Source organism: Sphaeramia orbicularis, chromosome 18 (assembly GCF_902148855.1).
Source record: "Sphaeramia orbicularis chromosome 18, fSphaOr1.1, whole genome shotgun sequence".
Lineage (NCBI taxonomy): Eukaryota > Metazoa > Chordata > Actinopteri > Kurtiformes > Apogonidae > Sphaeramia > Sphaeramia orbicularis.
In genome coordinates this window covers 33018925-33039256 of record NC_043974.1, presented here as the reverse complement: position 1 = coordinate 33039256, position 20332 = coordinate 33018925, and the positions used below count along the sequence as shown (strand labels likewise).

The window sequence follows — 20332 nt, the reverse complement described above, 5'->3', positions numbered from 1 at the left end:
TGAAGATATTAACAATCAAAGGTGTCAAAATCATTCTAGTTCACGGGCCACATACAGACCAATTCAATCTTAAGTGGGTCAGACCAGTAAAATAATAACAAAATAACCTACAAATAATGATTACAATTTTTTCTTTCGGTGTAAAAAAAGTAAAATTAAGTGTCTTAAGACAAATAAATGTGATTTTAACAATATTCTGCCAATAACAAAAATAACAATGATCTGTGATAAATTTTTACAGGATAGTTTATAGATGTAGACTAAATTATTCATGTCATTTTACTTTTTCACGTTTATTTTACTATTTTTACTTCTTACCTTTCATCTGTTTAGTTTATTTAAAATTTACTTCCAAACCACAGTGACCTCATGCTACCAGTCTAAAGTTATCCAGTATAAACCCAAACAAGCCAATATCATAACTGACACCACATGGAGTCAGTGAACACCTTTATTAACCACCTTAAATCATCTGGCAGATGTTTGTTACAGCTAATTATCAGTAGATGCCTGAGGTTCTACAGAGTCCACAGTCAGAGCCAAGAATCCACCACACCCATTTAATTACTTTAAACCCTCCGATACAATAAAACATACAACACTAAGAAAAATAATAAATATATACGACATGATGGCTCCAGTGGAAAGAAATAATTAGCAATAAATGAGCATAAATAAACTTGAGATGTAATGTATTTTTTTAATCCCTGTTGATAATGAATCCTAATGATTGTTATTCAATTTTAAGTACATTTTCAGAGGTTTCATTAAAATAATTCATGCCACACTTTCAGTCATACTGTACAGATTTAATTTTTGGTATATGATTTCTCACTGAGCTTTATGGAGGGTATTATTCAACTAAAACATTAATATTAGCCATATCTCCAGAAAAGAACACTATATTTGGGCTGATGGGCCATCTATTCTATCCAGATTCATAGATTCTTCTGCTTGGATATTTCATTTATAATTTTCTGAATAGAATAAGTACCCAGTTTTTTTTTTTTGTTTTTTTTTTTTTACTAAAACAATGAAGTGGGAAAAGAGAGTTGAGAACCAGTTTGGAGTTAGATTTTGAAACTCATGAAAAATAAATTGACTTTTAATGTGGTCACTGTACACAAAGCGCATGTAGGATAAACAAAGTGGCTGTCACAAAGTGTTGTCAGATGATCCGTGATCAATAACACCAAATGCAGAATACTTAATCACCTTGTGATTCAATGTCTAGGCGATCTAATTGGAATTCATTTCTCAACATGAGGGTTGTCAAATGGATTCCTACATTTGTAAACACATCTCCTCCCACTTGATGTCTTTCCAGCCAACCAGGATTCTTGTAAAGTTGAATGATACTCAAGACCACATCTGTCCTTCATGCAAATCATCTTCACAAACCAATCTGAGGTATTTTAAACTGAACATAGTAACTTAAAGGTCAGTACTAAAGTACGACTTGTGTTTGAAATGCAATCATTTTAAGCATCATTCAACACTTGAACTTTTTTCATCTTTCAATGCTGCTGTTACACTAAGTAATACAAAACCTGATAACATCTTTTATTATCTAATCTTTTATTTCTTTCATCATTTATTAAAAAAATGAGATGACACCCTTGCATTTCATTAATAGAAATCTGAAAACTTAAATATGTCTCTCATATCCTGTTTTCTCTCAGTAGATTCTGTGTCATCAGTCTAGACATCAAGATCATCATCGGGATCTTCCTGGTCGTAGTCGTCATTGGCGTCAGGCTCATACAGAATCCGCCCTGAACCTGGACCAGACTGAAGCAGAGCCATTTTCCTGTTGGACGAAAAGAAGGTTGTTCCCAAAATCATAAGAACATTGAATAATCAGAAGAAAAACATATTAAAACTGAACAGTTTCTCACTTTTCTTTGCTGAATACAAATGGGAGTGCGAGTTTTTCTTTGGCTTCTCGCTCTGTGTCCGACAGGCGAAGGTTAAAGGTCAAATTGGCTGTCGGGTCCATCTAGAGAAACACATACAAGAATGTTTTCATTCCAAACAATCAAGCCCCTTTTCATGATGTCAATGGGAGAATGGTGTGTAGATGTGAAGCATGTGTAAAGTATTCTACCTCTGGTTCCTCTTGGTCTGTCTGTTTCGGTCCAGGATGGCTGGTTTTATTTAATACAACAACTGTTAGATCTTCATTGATTCTAAAAATCTCTTCCTGAAGATGGGAAACAAACTTATCATTAACTCATAAAAGTAGAAATAAATAATTATCCCAAATAAAACTCTGCTTACATCTTGCGTAACTTTCCCTGATTTGGCTCTCTTTGTTGTCTTTGCCACTGCTTCGTCTGCCTTCATCCCAGGAGATACAGCGATGACTGAAGTGGCTAAGTGGCATATACTTCCCACTGTGCCCCTCTGATGCATATCTGCATGGAGCAGGCCGATAATGGCTCTCACAGCTCCCCCTAATGAAAAAAGGCATAACAGCATGGTTTTATAGTATAAGCTTAATCCAGTTTGTTTGACAAAAAGAAAATGCACTTTGCAGTCACTTAAATGCTCCTTCTTGCAGCTGAAGTACAAGAATGTGCAAAAGTCTAGACCATGTTGAACTTTTCTGTTTTTGCAAGACTGGAATGAGCATTAAAACTCAGTCTGTTTATTAAGATAAAAATAAAATATGTACAGAGTATTAAAAACACACCAAGAAATCAGAACTAAATAGGCTCTCTTTGACCAGAGTACATCTTGAACCCTCTTGAGCCAACTAAGTTTTACAGTAAATTTGTGGTGCATTTAGGATGCAACTAAAAATGACATTGATGTATATTCTTCTCTCCTTTTATTAATTAGTTGTTTGATCTGTAAAGATGGTGAAAAAGTGTTTCTAAAAATGAAGATGTCTTCAAATACTCAGTATACTGTCAGAGAAGACGGAAGAAACTAAAATATTCACTTTTAAGATGCTGGAGTCAGGGAATTTAGACTTTTACTTAAACTGATCAGTAATCAAAGTACATTTCAATTAATTTAACAGCTGACGACTATGTATATTAAACTAAGGTTCATTTAGACTTGAAGTGAGTCATTTTTTTTCTCTGTCCATACAATCCCATGTTTTTCTTTAATATTCACATTATTTTGTCGTTTTTACTTTCAGTGCTCTTTTTTTCTGACATATTCTGGTTATACCTTAACACAGAGATAATTACAGAAAACATCAAACCACATTGTATTGTACATAAAACCTTGTTGTCACACACACACAGAGACATTCAGAAGATAATCCTTTACCTTTTCTAAGTTGCTGCAGAGTCTTGCAGACATGTGGGGGATTAAGATGTCTCAGAATCCATGACAGAGAGTCAATTACTAACGTCGCTGGTTTTGGTTGAGATGTTTGCTTTGCCAGTTGGGTAAGTTCCTCAAAACAGAACTGCTGAACCGTGAAGGCTGGGTGAGCTGTCCAGCCGAGAGGGTCAATATATGCATTATGGATGTGTAGCCTGAAAATACATGATGAATAGAAAGTTTTAATAGCACATGACAAAGTATTATTAAATTTAGTCGAGAATGATTTTATCAGTTATTGTCAAGATATTGCTGAGGAATAATCTAGTAAATAACATATCAGAAAATCATGAAACAAAGCCCAACACAAGTGACCAGTCCAATATAAATACCATCTGCCTCATCACACATTTGTTACCTCTGACATGGTAGTCCTTGCAGTCCATCTTTCAGCTCCTCTTCACTGGCTTCAAATGCAAGTACATGGACATCTTCATCCCTAAAATGTTTAGACACATATAAGAAAAAAGTTCATACCAGTTGATGTTGATAATTATAACAATAATTCTAAAATTATTGTTTATTTCAAGTTTGAAGTTGTCGGCATGGACTGATATAACAGTGATCATTTATTGCAGGAAAAAGAGTTGGCTAATCAAATGATGATACTCCCCTAAATTTTAAATCTGAAAATACATTACACATATGCATAACTGATCATTAAAATAACAAACACTGAACATCCAAATAAAAGGCAATCATTTGTGGTTCTGAGTGAAACACAAATAAAGTAAGTCTTTAGGATAAAATCCTGATAATTGCCAAGCAGCAGAACATTTCAACAATCTAAAGTTAAAACATTAAAAAAAACCACTATAATGATTTGTTCAACATAAAAAATATGGACGAATACATTCAAGAAAACAACAACTGCAAAATACTGAATTATTGCAAGAAAATACATCACCTGTTCAATGCAGCACTAATAAAGCTCTTCAGTAGGGGTCTACCAGAATGACTTATATTATCTGTAAATGCAGACATAAATTTAGTTTTTTTTCTTGAACGATATGCTTTGTATTAGGTCTTAGTAAACCCAAGCTTGTGTAGTAGATGTTGATGTAAAACTACATGAAAACAACTTTCTTTTTTCAACAGCAGCACAGCTGATAGGTTAATTTCCCCCTCAAATTATACCCATAATAAATATTTACCTTGTACTATAAGAAAGCCTCCAGTATCAGTTCCTTGAAGTAATTCAGACAACATGATACCGTAAAAGTGAAGTGGAGATGGTCGAAGTAGCTTCAGCTAGCTAGCATGCTTGATTTACAATCTATTCTAAAGTGTAAACAAACGTCAAAACCGTACGGTAATTTCACGGCAGAAATCACGACACCTCTTTGAACAGGCATATACATTCGCAGCAAGTTATAGTTTAGATAGACAATCTTTCTCTGCCCTGTCTTAGCACAGTATGTTTCGCTAGTAGCATGTTTAGAGTGGAGCTATTGCAAAACTTCATATTCCAGCATTCTAGCTACATTGACATTTACTAGATTTGGGAGATGTAGTTCAGCGGTGGTTACAAATAGTTCTTTACCATTGGGTAGTGTACTACATTACCCAGCATGTCTTTCGGGAAACCACTGCGCTGGCAGCCTCAAGAGGCTTCTGCCGCGCACTCGAGAAGACCGTGCGGAATTAAAGTCAAAACTCCAGTCGTTTAGTTTGCGTACAGAGAAAAGAAGAGCAAAAACTTGATCTGAAAAGTTCCCATCGTGGAACTGTATTAGGCAGCGCTTGCGTAAATCTACCAAGATTTTACAGTTGTCATATTTTTATACCGATGATTATATAAATGCGGTGGCGACGAAAAGAAGTGCAGCACGTTAAGCGGCAGAGGAATTAGTATTTTGTCAGGCTAATATCTTCAGTGTGGCGACAGTTCAGAGGGGGATTGCATTGGGGACGCAGTGGACATCCAGCGAGGAAATACCACAACTTTGACCATCAGTGGTGGTTTTAAAGATTTTTTTTTTTTTTTTACCATCGGCTTGGTCTTCGGCTGGTCGTTGATTAAGTTGCCCGGTAAAGTGAAGCCACGCCGGGGAAAGGCACAGAGCGACGGCCGCTGCTCTCCGGCTAGCTCGCCTGCTGCTTCTGTTTCTCGGACCGAGGCCTTGCTGGAAAGGCGACAATGCTTGACATAATGTCTGAGCACCAAGGTATGTTTCACTGGTATCGATAACATGCATTCAGATAAATAGTTTTTATGCGATACTAATCTGTTCACTTATCGAATTTGTGTGTTTTGCGGACCTTAATCGAGCTAAGCTAATGTATGTTAGGGTTAACGTTTGGTGGCGTATGCTATCTTAATTACTCAACTCGCTTCAAAAACTGCGGTTTAGTCGTTGAAATACCATTAATCAGTTCACATATGCCCTGCAGCGTTTAATGAAGCCAACTTAATGCGATTGCTATATTTACTGCACAGTTCAGTTAGCTTGTCAGTTTAACGCGCCGATCCGTCAAATAGCTGCTAATGTTGCACAACTACCGCCGCCACCTCACGACATATATTCTTTGCGTGTCAATTTTAGTTAAATTAGCTCATCATCGAAACATCATGTTCATCATAATGTCTAAGTATAATTCTGACAACATTTAATACTTTGCTAACACTAAGCTAACTTGGCAAGCTTTGTTGAGCCTCCCTTTTCGAAGCCATCGTGATTAGCTTGCGGACCGAGTGTCTGATTGTTAGCACCAGGCAGCTCCAGGTTTTTTTTTTAGCCTTGAAGCAACGTATAATTACCCTTAATGACTTTCAGATCAGCTTGAAAATAAATCTGACACCAAAACTATAGGCTCACCGGAGCCCAAGCAGAACGAGAAAACGAAATAGCGTGTTAGCTTCCTCCATAAATATCAGCTAGCTAACGTTAGCATTTAGCAACAAGACAATACAAAATGGCATGTTTTTAAACGGGCAATCGTCAAAATGAGATGTTCACGCGGATGTACAAATCTGTTTTATGCAGGTTTTAGCGAATTTAACGTATTTTTTCAGTGCTGCTGGCCGTTATTTCCGAATTGGTGTAAAGTTCACACGGGGACCAAATGACACCGGTTGCGGTTGTCCCGAGATGAATTCAACGTCAACTAGCATGAAGAGATTTTAGCACGCAGCTATAAACTTTCAATTTTACATTTACAGATTTATTAGTGTCATTTTAAGTTCACTAATCGAACGGCTATGTAGAAGGCGACGTTAACCCCCCGTCATGCTAACTGTAGTTGACTGGGTGGTGCTAGCGGCTATGCTAATGCTGGTCCACTCCTGTCTCATCTTCGCCCCGGGCAGCCGTGTGCTCTCTGTATATTTCTAATGGATTTCTGTGAAATTAATGATCTAATGAAGCATAAGTTCACTTGTGACTCTTTATTTTTCTTCCCCAGATTCACTGTTGACGTGCAAAACGGAACCCTTGGTGAGTGATTTCCCTGATATTTTGATCACCGTGTCCTTCAGTCACAGTCTTTTGTTGGTTTCAGACCAGCTTTATCTTAAGATCTTTATTTAACATTGGTTTGTGTTTTCTGTAGCCCCCCGAGAGGAAAAAGAGGACTGTTGAGGACTTCAACAAGTTCTGCAGCTTTGTCTTGGCTTATGCAGGTTACATCCCCAGTCCAAAAGAGGTAAAGTGTTCAGAAAGTTCCTTTTAGGTCATTTCTTACTGACACATGCAGTCCTCCCACCTCATGCCTTGTGAAAACTTCTATTATTTCAAGGTGTTCTGTAGGTTTTAAAGGATTTAGGACATCTTACCAAAATAAGCTAACATGTTTCAATAGAAAAGACATATTAACACATTATTTTGGAGTGTTGTAACTATATCTTTGTATGAAAATCTTAAACGTGCATGAGATGTTGTACAATCCTAATGCTTCACTCCAGGTACAGCGTTAAATGTGGAAGTTTGGCTCTTGGGCTTGAATTTCATCATTATTATGTGCATTGCTTATTTTTCACAAGGTTAGGTTTAAATTTGTGCTTATAGTTCGACAAATCTGTCAGAATAATTTGCAAAATAGATTAATAAGAATAGGTATTGGTTGAATCAAAGCAATAAAAATGTGGCACCAGGAAAGAATCTTGAAGTCTCAAAGATTAGGATTTCTAGTAGTTCTCACTTTGTTGCAATCAAATGTTGCTTCTGTGTAGTAATAATATCACTCTGTCATTTTGAAGTTATTATTCTCACATACTCTAGTAAATGCATTATCAGAGCAGAGGAACCCACATTTTGATTGTGTATAATGTTTTATAATAAAGTAGTAATGTTCATTGTAGATGCAATAAAAGTAAAGGAGTTATATCAGCCTCATTGATACCCTTTTTGATAACTAACATTTGTAACACAGTGGACAAAGCAAGAAAAACACGAAATATCTATTATCAGGGTTAGAGAATATGGAACCTGAGAAGCACAAAATATTGTTATTCAGCATTGAACAATTTTAAGATGTGGAGAAAGGAATAATTGACACAAGTTGCAAATTATGATCAGGGTATCTTGGATGTTCAGCGTTCATTTTAACCCAATCTGGTGAACAGTAGGTGGGCTTAGAATCTGACTACTAATGATGAAATTTAACTCAGAGGGTCAAATTTTAATACCTTAAAAGTATTTTACATCCTCCTAAAGCTCTACTGCTTTAGGATTTGTAAGGTCCAATAAATGTACAGTAATATAAGTTTTCATATGAGTTATTTCAAGGAAATTCTTGACTGAAGTGGAAAGACAACTTTGTGAAAGGGTCCCGTTTCTCTGTAATTGTCTGCTTTGGTTTAGAGGAAATGCCAAAAGTTGTCCTTTATTTTTTTTTTTTTTTTTTTTTGTAGGAAAGTTCATGGTCTCCAACATCGTCCAGCTCTGCACACAGTTCAGGGTTGTCAGCAGATGGAGGTGGGGGCGGAGGCAGCAGCTCCATGGGGAACACATGGGGAGATGGAAGCTCTGACATCCACACCATCCACACATTTGTCCGCAAAGCACGAGCAAATAAGGGCAAAAACATCCGCCGTATGCACTCTGACAGCTCTCTGCTGGACAAAATGCGTCTTAAAGACTCCCTTTACGAGACCCAGGCCAGCGCTAAAGCAGAGCGCAAAAAGGAAAAAAAACTGAAAAAGCTGTCACTGGGCTCTGCCATGACGGCGGCTGACAGCGGCAGCAGCGAAGGTGAGAAGAGAGCGCGCATCAAGCGCAGCAAAAACTCAAAACAGCCAAAAGCCAAGAAGCTGAAGAGCTCGGCCGGCCAGAGCGAGACAGACTCAGAGGCACGGCACTCGGAGGTACGAAGCGTCCGAGATGAGCTGGCGACGCATGGCGGCACCACGCCGACCGCACAGGGGCTGCCGAAGACGCCGCCCGATGAGTCCATCAGGGACGCAGAGATGAGCTCAAGTGAGGGCGAGACCTGGATTGCAGACGAAGACATTATGGTGGAGTCAGGTACGTCACTGTCTCTGCAACATGGGTTCCTCCAAAACACACATTTAAACACAAGACTGAGGCTAACTTAGCGCAAACGTCATGAACCAGTCATTTTAAGGCTGGAGCTTTGTAGACTTTTTTTGGACCAGTGGAAAAAATATTCTTTGTTTTTGATAACCAAATCATAATTGTCAGTAAGAATCAGCTTAATTCTTAGTTGTTTTCAAAGTTCAAATTGACTGGTTTTACACAGAAACCAGCTTAATTATTATTCCTTGATGTAAATGTTTGATATTTAAGGGAAAAAAGGCTTCACACAGTATGGGATGTTTAATGAACTGATATAATTGTCACACATTCTTTCATTTTGTCCTTTTTCATCTTCAAATCAATTGTCTTGAAAAGTTTAACAATATACAATAACAGCATATTGTCTTTGAGAACAATGACTTGTAAAGGAATGAAAATGTAAGGTTTTCATTGAACAAGTTAAAAAAAGCATGATATAAAGAACCTCAAACCTGTTTAATTAGAGGCACATGTGAAAAGTGAGTTTTCAGTGAGGTTGATGGTCCTTATGTCAAGAAAATACCACGTTAATAGAAAAATTCACATAAATGTATTTTTTACCATTGTCACATATCTTGGTGGAAAACTTGCTTGGATGTTGTACTTGAGGTTTACAGTGGAAAGAAAAACCTGGGATGTTCATGAGTTTGCAAAATCTAAAGCTGAACTCCAGATACTAGATGAAAATTTCATATTAGGTGAGAAAAGACGATTAAAAACCCCTTTAAATGAAAATATCAAATTAATCTCAAATTGTATTTATTTATCATCCTGGTACATCAGGTCAGCTTTCATCTGCAGTGACCTCCTCCTCATCCTCCTCTTCATCTTTGTGTTTTTCTTCCCCAGGTGACGACTCGTGGGACCTGATCACCTGTTACTGTGGGAAGCCGTTTGCCGGGCGGCCCATGATCGAGTGCAACCAGTGCAGCATCTGGGTTCACTTGTCATGCGCCAAAATCAAGAAATCCAACGTCCCCGACATCTTTTACTGCCACAAGTGCAGGGACTTGCGGAGGTCGGGAGGACACAAAAAAGACACCTAGAGACATATCCGCTGGAAACTCGTTTTCGTTAATGCCTACAGCCAAAACAGCCTGAATTATCATCTAGACGGCAACATCAACAGTGTAGGATTTTTTTTGTTGTTGTTTTGTTTTTTTTGACAATCACAACCATTCTTATTTATCCCCCACTTTTTAAACCCTTTTTTTTTTTTTTTGCTGCAGAGAATCTAGATCTGATGTGAAATGATTCCTACAGCGATGTGCATATATTCACCTGAATCTCATGAGCTTCGAGTGCATCGGGTAGATTTTTTTCCTCCCAAGATATTGACAAATCAGTGAAAATTTCCTCTAATCTTACCCCTGATTTTCAGTTTGGAAAACTGTTCAATCAATGCAAGTTTTAAACTAAATGTGTTATTTAAGAGGCAGAAATGTCACTCCTGTTTGTTTCAGAGTTTGTCATGATGCGAGATGGGCAGCTTGTTTTATTTTGATCGTATTTCGGCGCTTTCTCTGTTGTTTTTCGACCTAGATCTCACTCCGTCTTACAGTAACTGATCTTCAAATCCAGCTGCCAGTCGATTTGTCTGCGTCTAAATTACTAAATTTGATCTTGCGCACATGACTCTCTGAGCTTTGTAAAACCCAAACCCCATTTCAGCTGGTTCTGGGAATCTGGATTACAGCCCATCAAATCCGCACTTAACGTTCCTCCCTATCAGGCTCCATTCACCACGTTTTTATTTCAGCTGCTCTTAAATTTAGCTTTGTTTTGTTTAGTTTTTTTGTTTCACGCTGTCCATCAAAACTTTCTTCTGATGAGAGCAGAGTACAGCAGCTACAAGACGAACGGTTCGGCTTTGAGGCTCATTTCTGAATGGTTGTAAAATATTTGTTTTCTATTTCACATACCTGTTTATTTCTTAGCTGTCTGAACAGCGGGAGTAGAGACGCACCCGCCGTCGGAGAATGGACGTAAAGATTGTCTCACATCGAGAACAAAGTCGTAGTGTACAGAAGACATGTTGACGCCACGTAGGTTGTGGCACTTGTCTGTTTTTGGTTTTACCATGTGCTCTTTATTTTTTATTTTTTGTTTGTTGTTTTCGTTTGTTTTTTTGTTTTTGTTTTTTTGTGCTGGTGGGAGAGTCTCGATACGTCTCCGGTAGCAGTTGCACTCTCTCTACAACTTCAATTCTGTGTACATATCCTGTCCTTTGACAACTGTACATATGTGAAAGTGAAGAGAGGAAATACCCAAGCAAATTCTATATTTTCTGCAGTCTGATATTGTTCTTTAATTGTAGCTTGAAAAATAAAACTCTTTGGGGACATAATAGGCGGTGTTGGACATCATTCACATTAAAACTAAACACAAGAAACACTTTCAGGACATTTTATTTTATGCTGGCACATAGTAAAGTGTTTGTTTCACCATTAGAGGGCGACAGTTGACAGGAATACACAGCAATGAGTTAAATAGAAATTAATAAATACAGTGGATTCTGTACAGTGTTGGTACATGTATGTGATTATTTCTTCAGTATTCGATGATGTGCAGTTGCTTGTTATGGTCTATGAACGTCCATGTAGACTGTAGGTTCATCCTGTAACACATACACAACTGTTGACTCATTCATATCTTAAACAAAAACAAGGTCAAAGGTTTGTTGAAGTGTGTATACAGTGATTGAAGAAATACAAATACAGGAACAGCGCTGAAAATACTCCAATATGACTAAAATTGCATTCAAACTATAAAAGTGACTATTTATCCTCTAAAAACTGACACCTGTGTCTAGAAATTGCATTTTTTTTCTTAAGTATTTGGTGATTTTGCACCATAATAATGATTATGAATTAAAAAGTCATGTTCCTCAGCTTTTTAGGCATTTTACTTATGAGTCTGCTTTGTGAATGTTTTTACATCCTCACATTCTGCAGGATTTATTCATAATTGTTTCTTCATTGGAGGAAAAAACAGCTGAGCATTGCTGAATTATGGTTTAGTTTGGGAAGAAAATCACTTAAAGGTGGCAATATCTATGCAAGTTCTTAACCCATAACGACCCAGTGGCACTTTTGTGGCAGTTTACAAATAAACTTTTCTCTAGATTTAACCTTTCTTAAATGATTTAGCACCATTTATTCTAATATTATTTTCTGTATTTTGTGTTTTTCTTTTCAGTGAAAATCATGTTTTTCTGCATTTAATTTACTGATCATGTAGATGTTCATGGAAACTCAGATTAAAGTTGAGAGTTATGTTGAAAAAAAACAATGAAAACTAAAAAAAAAAAGGTGACTTTAAGCAAAGATATCAATAAGTGAACACAAAAATTTGCATCTCCATCCACTGTCATTGATCCAACTCCATGGGTTTTACTGGTGAATCAATATTTTAGAAGATGACAGTGTTACCACGTTTCACTACGGAGCCTCTGAATGTCCAAATGGGTCATATTTGATGACCATGAAAAGATGAGAAACAGCATTTTACACCAATTATCAATTATATGTTTTGATGGAATTGCTGGTTCAGAAGTTATTAAACAGTTTAGATCAGTAGATGATTTTGGTCATCAGTTGCTGTTTGGGTCTTTATGGGTAAAATTTAAAAAAAAAAAAAGCGTTCTGCGTGAGTTTACGGTAAAAACATCACATCGTAGAGTTGATTTTAAAGAAAACTTGTAATTATCAGATGGAAAATGTTAAAGTAGGCATTTTGATGATGGAACATGAGCATTAGGCATCACAAAATAACCAACTGACCATGAAAAGTCTTATTTTGACAAATTAATAAACCGTTTTAATCTACAGTGGTGCATGCATCTGTTAATGGTTGACTTTTCATCAGCTTTAAAATGCAGGCCTGTTTTGATCTTGGTGACGATGCATTTTCCAGTGAATCCAAGAGTAATTTTGTAGACTTAATTTAGTTCAAGGAGGAGAAAGGGAACAGTAAATCCCTTTCATTTGGGGATACATGCACTGTTCAAGACGGGGAGGAAAAACTCTTCTTTTGGAAAATATCTGAAATGTAATGGAGTCAAGTACAGTGTTTTAAACTGACATGTAGAGGAAAAGAAGTACAAAGCTGCAGAAAATGGACGTACTCCTAACTGAAGTATAAGTACATCAAATTTGTACTTAATTACTGAGTTATTTTCCACCATTAACACTAATTAAAATGAAAATAATTTCAGTGTAAATGGAGATATTCTCAGAGAAGAGTGAAAAAGGTGCATCAGGTTTTATTTTCAGTCTCTATCTCATCCAGGCGTCTGTTTCTTTTGTTCTAGTTTCTCATGTTCCCCCAAAGACCCAAATGTCCACCGGCAACTGATCTAAATGTTTAATACCTGCTGATCCTGTAATCCTGTCAATATATGCAAATAACTGGTGTAAAATACAGTTTGTCATCTTTTCATGTTCATCACATATGACCCATTTGGACGTTCAGAGGCTCCGTAGTTACCGTGGAAACACCGCCATCTTCTACAACATTAATCCACCAGTAAAACCCATGGAGTCAAATCAATGACAGTGGATGAACACACTTATTTTATGCTCTGTTTATGATAGATTTTGCAGAAAAAAAGATCTTTTTTCTTCAGTTTTCTCTGTTTTGGATATAACAACCCTCAACTTTAATCTGAGCTTTAATAAACATTCATATAATCAGTACATTAGACATGGGAAAATACTTGATTTTCACCTAAAAATGCCAAATACAGAGGATAGTATTAGAGTTAATAGTAATAAATTATTTAAGAAAGATTTAAACAAGAAAAATTGATTTGAGACCTGGGTTAAACTCACCTTTCGGTTTCGGATGTTCGACATCTGAAAGCTGCCAATAGTGTCCAGACGAACCACCTTCCTCCTGCAAGACACAGAAAAACTATGAATCCATTTGTCTTTTTACACATACATCAACAACAGATGTTCGCAAAGTTAGGGTCAGGGCCCAACATGAGTGAAATACATAAGAATAATATGATTTAACAGAGGAAAAATAAAAATATGACACAAAGGTAGACTTTATTAATTTATTTGCAGGACGTTTTTGTCTAGAGTGTTAAATACATATAACAAATCCCCATTGTGCAATTATAGGAATTATAATGATTATAGTGATTTTTATATTATTTTTTTAAGTCTGCTTTTTGTCATACATTTAGTCCATTAAAAACTCTCTTCTGCCTGTAACAAATTTAACCCTCAAAGATCTAAACATCCACTATTGTATCCACTGATCTAAAATTATTAATAACCCCTGAACCAATAATTCTATCAACATATATACATAATTGGTGTAAAATGCAGTTTGTCATTTTTTCATGGTCATCAGATATGACCCATTTGGATGTTCAGAGGCGCCATAGTTACCGTGGTAACACCATCATCTTCTACAACATTGATTCACAAGTAAAACCTATGGAGTTGGATCAGTGACGGTGGATGGAAACACTTGGTTTATGTTCAGTTAATGGTGTATTTTGCTGAAAAAAGCCATTTTTCTTCAGTTTTCTGTTGATAGGTGAAGTAAAAAATAATAAATAAGCAGCAAAATTAACCAAAACAGCCAAAGTCATGAATAAAATAAAATGAACAAAAATAAATGATAAATCAACAAAATACTAAGTAACATGAACAAAATAAACTACAAACTGAACAAAATTGAAGGAAAAAACTATTGGGCAACAAAAAGAACAAAAGCGAATAAGAAAATTTACAAATTAATAAATAACACGGAGAACATAAGCAACAGGTGTTTCCAGTTTATGCTATGTAACTAGAGTATTCATACTTTTACCTACAGTTTAACACAAATATCTGTACTTCCTACTAGGTTTTAGATTTAATGCATTTGAGGGAAATGATCTTTTATCTCAGTTTTATATCACTGTGCAACTTCACATCCAAACTAACTTCAGTCTAAATGGATCGAACAACAAAAGACGCTTGTTTTTATGTTCAGTTAAAGATATACTTGACTGAAAAAGTCACTTTTTTTCAGTTTTCTCTGGTTGATATTATACATTTGAATTTACTCTGAGTTTTAATGAGCATCTACATGATCAGTAAATTAAATATGAAAAAATACATAATTTTTTTTCTTCTTTTTTTCTTTTTTTTTTCAGTTTCAGATATTTTTTATTGGGAAGCCTTATCATAGTACAGACTTCAGATTCCCTGACTGGTACATAATGTTTCATTTTTGATATCAACATAACAATTGCAGAAATGGAAAGAAAACACATTGATAAGTGACAACAAAAAGAAGGGGGCAGAAAAACAAAACACACATTTGACATCTCACCCACCCCCCGACCCCCCAACCCCCAACCCCAGAGGCACTGAGATAAATCAGGGTAGTGGTACACTGTGGACTCCTGCTTATGTAGTGGATCTTACAGTCCAGCCCCTCCATATATGACCTCAGTGGTTTCCAAATTTTGTGAAAATACCTGAATTTTCACTAAGAAAATCTAAATTCAGAGGATAATAAAAGAATAAATGGTGAGATCCTCATAAGAAAAGTAAGATGCAGAAAAAAATTCATTTGGAATTCACTACAAACATAGTTAACTGAACTTCAGCCTCTTCCCTCTTTATTAACTATATTCTATGCATGTTTTAAGTCATTTTTATCCTGTATCTTGTGTATTTTGTGTCATTTAAGGTGATTTTTTAATGTTTAAATGAAGGTTTAGAGTTGCTCAAGTCCTTTATGTTCTCACCTCTTTTCATTGTTTTTGCGCTGGTACTGGTTCTGGTTCTGGTTCTGTTCTGGCTCTGGTTTCTGGTGTTCTGTCGGGGAGATGAAATCATGTCGGAGACCCACATCACCCCTGCATCGCCCACTGACAGGTCTCCTCTTCCATGAGATCCTAGGTCCATCCAGTCCACCTCCTGAGGATGAGAATCACAATATGAGGATGTGTTTCACCCATAAAGACTCGATGCTACTTCTGTGGCAGTTCCAAAAGGATTTTTTTCTCCGTATTTTCAACCTTTTTTCAGTGATTTATCACTATTTACTCTAATATTATGCTCTGTATTTTGCATTTTTAACCCATAAAGACCCAAACATCCATCACTGACCAAAACCATTTACTGATCTAAACTGTTTAATACCTGTTGATCCACTAATCCTATCAATCTATGTAAATAATTGGTGTAAAATACAGTTTGTCATCTTTTCATGGCCCTCAGATATGACCCATTTGGACGTTCAGAGGCTCCATAGTGAACGTAGAAACACCATCATCTTCTAAAACATTGATTCACCAATAAAACCCATGGAGTTGGATCAATGACAGTGGATGGACAGACTGGGTCAATGTTCAGTTAATGATAAATTTCACTGAAAATGTAACTTTTTCTTCAGTTTTCTCTGTTTCTGATATAATGACCCTCAATGTTAATCTGAGCTTTTATGAACATCTACATGATCAGTAAATTAAATACAGGAAAATACCTGATTTATACCAATAAAATGCAAAATACGAGGATAATATTATAATAAATGGTGATAAGTTATTAAAAAGGTTAGATATAGAAAACTTTTATTTTGGAACTGACAAAAAGTAGCACTGGGTGTTTATAGGTTAAGTGAATATCAGGTATTGTTTATCTAATTCACTGACCATGTAGCTGTTCATTGAAGCATAGAGTAAATCCAAAGGGTATTATATCAAAACAGAGAAAACTGAAGAAAAAGCATCTTTTTCAGTAAAATCTATCATTAACTGAACATAAAATAAGTGTCTCCATCCACTGTCATTGATCCAACTCCATGAGTTTTACTGGTAATCAATGTTGTAGAAGATGACACTGTTATGTTCACTACAGAGCCTCTGAACATCCAAATGGGTCATATCTGATGACCATGAAAAGACGACAAACTGTATTTACACCAATTATTACATATATTAATAGGATTAGTGCATCGACAGTTATTTAACATTTTATATCAGTAAATCATTTCAGTCTCTGGTGGATATTTGGGTCTTTATGGGGTAAATGCAGAAGTAATGACATGTAGTAAATTAGAAGTATCTGCCCACCCTTCTGGTTCTGGTTCTGCTCGGTAAAGCTGATCCAGGTACCTCCTCCATCCACAGGTAGAATGCCAGGAGAGGCAGCACACATCTGGAGCAAAACATCTGGGTAGAATCAGGGAGAATCAGAGCCGGTTTCAGGTGTCATTTCACATAAAACACCAGAAATGAGTGCTCACCTCTGATGTCGGGGTCCTCTGGGTCCTGGAGGATGATGATGATGCAGTCTGGGGCTTCAGAGTCCTGGACCGATGTGGACTGGATGGTATTTGTACCCATGGCTGGGGAGGGTGGGTTTATAAGGCATAGGGGGCTGTTGTGACTCCAGACATGCCCAGTAGATCCGGCTTCATTGTCTCCATCAGGGTCGAGCCCTCGGCGCTCCTCAGAGACCTCTATGTGTTGACAACATGCTTTAAACGCACACATACATGAACACAACGCCCTCCTCCGCACGATGACATGAGACAGATGGAAGTAGGATAGGGACAGTGCTGAGGAGGTTGAGTTTGGCTGTTTGTCTTCAAGCTGGTTTTATCTGGTTTCACATATGACCGATTAGATTTGGACCATCCACATCCTTTACACGTCTATTTCTGTCATAGTTCACTAAAAAAAGTGTGAGTTTTAGTAGAAGTTTTTTTACAGTTGGAAAAAAGTTAAATTACATATGAAAATGTTTACTTCTACAACTTAGTATTAAAAATATAGTAACTAACATGAACGATCTGAAGTCTCTTAAGAAAAATAAGTGCAATTTTAACAATATTATGCTTCAGTTTATCATTTATACATGTGCATTTACAACTTACAGATCACAGTGGATCTACAAATACACAAACATTTAATAACAGGCAGAATATTATTGAAACCAACACTTCTCTTAAGACATTTCAAGCCTGAGGTCATTGTGGTTTTAAACTTTAAGTCAGATTAAACTAAAACAGATGAAAGGTATGAAGCAAAATAGTAAAATAACAGTGAAAAAAGTAAAATTACATTATGGATTATTTACACCTATTATTTAAAAAATGTGAATAACATGAACAACCTGAAATTTTTAAGAAAAAAAAAAGTGTTAGTTTAACAATAATACGTGGTCAGTTTCATCATTTACACATGTATTTTACAACTTAAAGATCACAGTGGATCTACACATACACAAAACATTTAGTAACAGGTTAAAATTCTCTAAAGAACATTTCAAGTTGTTCATAGTTATTCGGGTTATTCACATTTTTTGTGAAAAGATAGTTTGTAAATGTCAAAAATGTCATGCAATTTAACTTTTTACACTTAAAGAGAAAAATTTGGAGTTAACATTATTTATGGGGTATTATGAAAGTATTTTAACTGGTCTGATTACAGTGGTCTGAATGTGGAACATGATAAAATGATTTTGACACTATTGATTGTTGATATTGTCAGTGTAATTTCTGCATAGATTGGACCCTTTGGTGGGCTGGTTTTGCCCTATATGCCGTATGTTTGACACCCTTGTATTAGACCAAAAGGTTCATTCTGTTGGATTCAGAGATGTTTTAACACATAAAGACTTTTGTGGCAGTTCCCAAAATGAACTTTTCTCTATTTTAACATTCTTAAGTGATTTATGAACATTTATTGTATATTATCTTCTTTTTTTTGGCCTTTTTCAACAAAAAATCAGGTATTTTCCTATATAAGTGTACTAATCATGTTGATGGTCATAAAACCTCAGATCAAAATTGAGGGTTATTATATCAAAAACAGAGAAAACTGAAGACGAAGTGACTTTTTCAGCAAAATATTACATTAACTGCACATAAAAAAAAGTGTTTCCATCCACTGTCATTGATCCAACTCAATGGGTTTTTACTGGTGAATCAATGCTGTAGTAGATGACGGTGTTTCCATGGTAACTACGGAGCCTCTGAGCGTCCAAATGGGTCATATCTGATGACCATGAAAAAATGACAACTGCATTTACCACCAATATTACATGGATTTATAGGATTAGTGGATCAACAAGTATTAAACATTTTAGATCAGTTTTAGTCACCAGTGGATGTTTGGGTCTTTGTGGGTTCATCAGTGAAATCAGCTGCAGGATCAGTGGGTCAGTATTATTAAATATGTTCATTATCAGTAGATGCTTCAGTAGATGTTTCTGGTGGTTGTTAGATCTTTAATGGTTACAGACCCAGAGACAGGGAGATCCCTATCAGGATCTCAGTGGTGTGTGGTAATCTGTGAAAACTGGATCTCTTGTCTTCGCGCCCAACTTCACCCGATTATACCGCCCAATTCAGACCCACACACAGGACTCCCACGCCCCCCCCCAACCCCCACCCTACCGCCACCCGCCGCCTCTGTCTCCACAAAAACAAAACACAGTGGACGAGGACGGGGTGGGGGTCGCCTCCAGCGTATGCTCCCTCAGACACGTTTTCACTTTTCCTCTTTTCCCGCCCTATCCTAAGTATTTCCTATTCCTGGCCCTGAGGCTCACCAAACATAGAGCTGGTGCTGATAGATCAGGCGTGTATAAATAAACCAAGGCGAGGCTGCAACGTGTCAGCAGATAGACTGGACTGATTACCTCCATTATCAGAGACAGACCCTATTACAGACCACTGTTTATGTGTGTTCTTTTATTACTGTACACACCAAATGCACTCCTACTTAAGGGACAGTTTATTAGTTAGTTTGGCTTAAGTAAAACATTTGTAAGATTTAGGAGAATTAAGAGGAGGATTGTATTCCCTATTACAGTATGTTATTACTTGACATTTCTACAGTGACTTTCTATTTTGTGTCATTAAAGCTGTGTTTTTCAACCTTTGGGTTGGGACCCTCGTGGGGTCGCATGGAATTCAAATGGGGTCGCCTGAAATTTCTAGTAATTGATAAAAAAATATATACCAATAAAAATATATGTTGAGTTGAGAGAGACAATCCCAATACATAAAATACATGACAAATTCTGAAGCTGAAACTGAAGCACTGTGGTACTGTTTATCCTTCGAATGTTCATTGTGGGCGGTTTCAGATGCTGCAGCTCTTTCATAATTCATAGTTTGAGTTCTTGTTTGTTCAGTATTAATTGTCAGCCTTGTAAATCCAAGCTGGACTGACTGTACACATCCTGACCAAGGAAAATCAATTCTCACTTTGTGCAGTAAGCTACACCTGGCTTTTCTGCCTCCGTCCATAATAATATACATTATATAGAACTAAATGTCGTCTAAAAATTAACGTTATTGCAACATAGATAGCAACTACTACATGATCAAAAACGAATAATTTAACAAAAACAAGTCTCCGTTTTGAATGTCTGGGGTCACCAGAAATTGTGATTTTAAAATGGTGGTCACGTAGCCAAAAAAGAGTTGGGAACCACTGCATTATAAGG

The 20332-nt window shown here is 36.6% G+C and overlaps 2 protein-coding genes across 3 annotated transcripts; one reads left to right on the top strand and one right to left on the bottom strand.

The window, feature by feature from the left end:
• Window positions 1–970: 970 nt before the first annotated feature.
• Window positions 971–4847, bottom strand: elp5 (elongator acetyltransferase complex subunit 5). Of its 2 annotated transcripts, XM_030162294.1 has the most exons (8): window positions 4497–4847; window positions 4250–4310; window positions 3701–3781; window positions 3286–3497; window positions 2281–2456; window positions 2108–2203; window positions 1899–1999; window positions 971–1810 (listed from the first exon to the last, which is right to left on the bottom strand). In XM_030162294.1, exons 1-8 carry the CDS (start codon window positions 4549–4551, stop codon window positions 1702–1704), a joined length of 891 nt encoding a protein of 296 aa, XP_030018154.1. In that variant the 5' UTR covers window positions 4552–4847; the 3' UTR covers window positions 971–1701. The 2 variants fall into 2 exon arrangements, with proteins under 2 accessions (XP_030018154.1, XP_030018156.1); XM_030162296.1 differs by lacking the exon at window positions 2108–2203.
• A 121-nt stretch (window positions 4848–4968) lies between these two features.
• Window positions 4969–11205, top strand: phf23b (PHD finger protein 23b). The gene is made up of 5 exons (XM_030162293.1): window positions 4969–5510; window positions 6748–6779; window positions 6895–6987; window positions 8195–8807; window positions 9708–11205. The coding sequence occupies exons 1-5, from the start codon at window positions 5483–5485 to the stop codon at window positions 9902–9904; spliced, it is 963 nt and encodes a 320-aa protein (XP_030018153.1). The 5' UTR covers window positions 4969–5482; the 3' UTR covers window positions 9905–11205.
• The last annotated feature ends 9127 nt before the right edge of the window (window positions 11206–20332 follow it).

Excerpts from the sequence above, each read along its gene's own strand:
- elp5 (XM_030162294.1), bottom strand. The coding sequence starts at position 4,551 with ATGTTGTCTGAATTACTTCAAGGAACTGATACTGGAGGCTTTCTTATA. Across the intron at positions 4,311-4,496 it reads AGGCTTTCTTATAGTACAAG|ATAATATAAGTCATTCTGGT; the intron begins GTAAATATTTAT and ends CTGCATTTACAG. Across the intron at positions 3,498-3,700 it reads CAAGGACTACCATGTCAGAG|GCTACACATCCATAATGCAT; the intron begins GTAACAAATGTG and ends ATGTATTTTCAG.
- phf23b (XM_030162293.1), top strand. The coding sequence starts at position 5,483 with ATGCTTGACATAATGTCTGAGCACCAAG. Across the intron at positions 5,511-6,747 it reads CATAATGTCTGAGCACCAAG|ATTCACTGTTGACGTGCAAA; the intron begins GTATGTTTCACT and ends TTTCTTCCCCAG. Across the intron at positions 6,780-6,894 it reads CGTGCAAAACGGAACCCTTG|CCCCCCGAGAGGAAAAAGAG; the intron begins GTGAGTGATTTC and ends TGTTTTCTGTAG.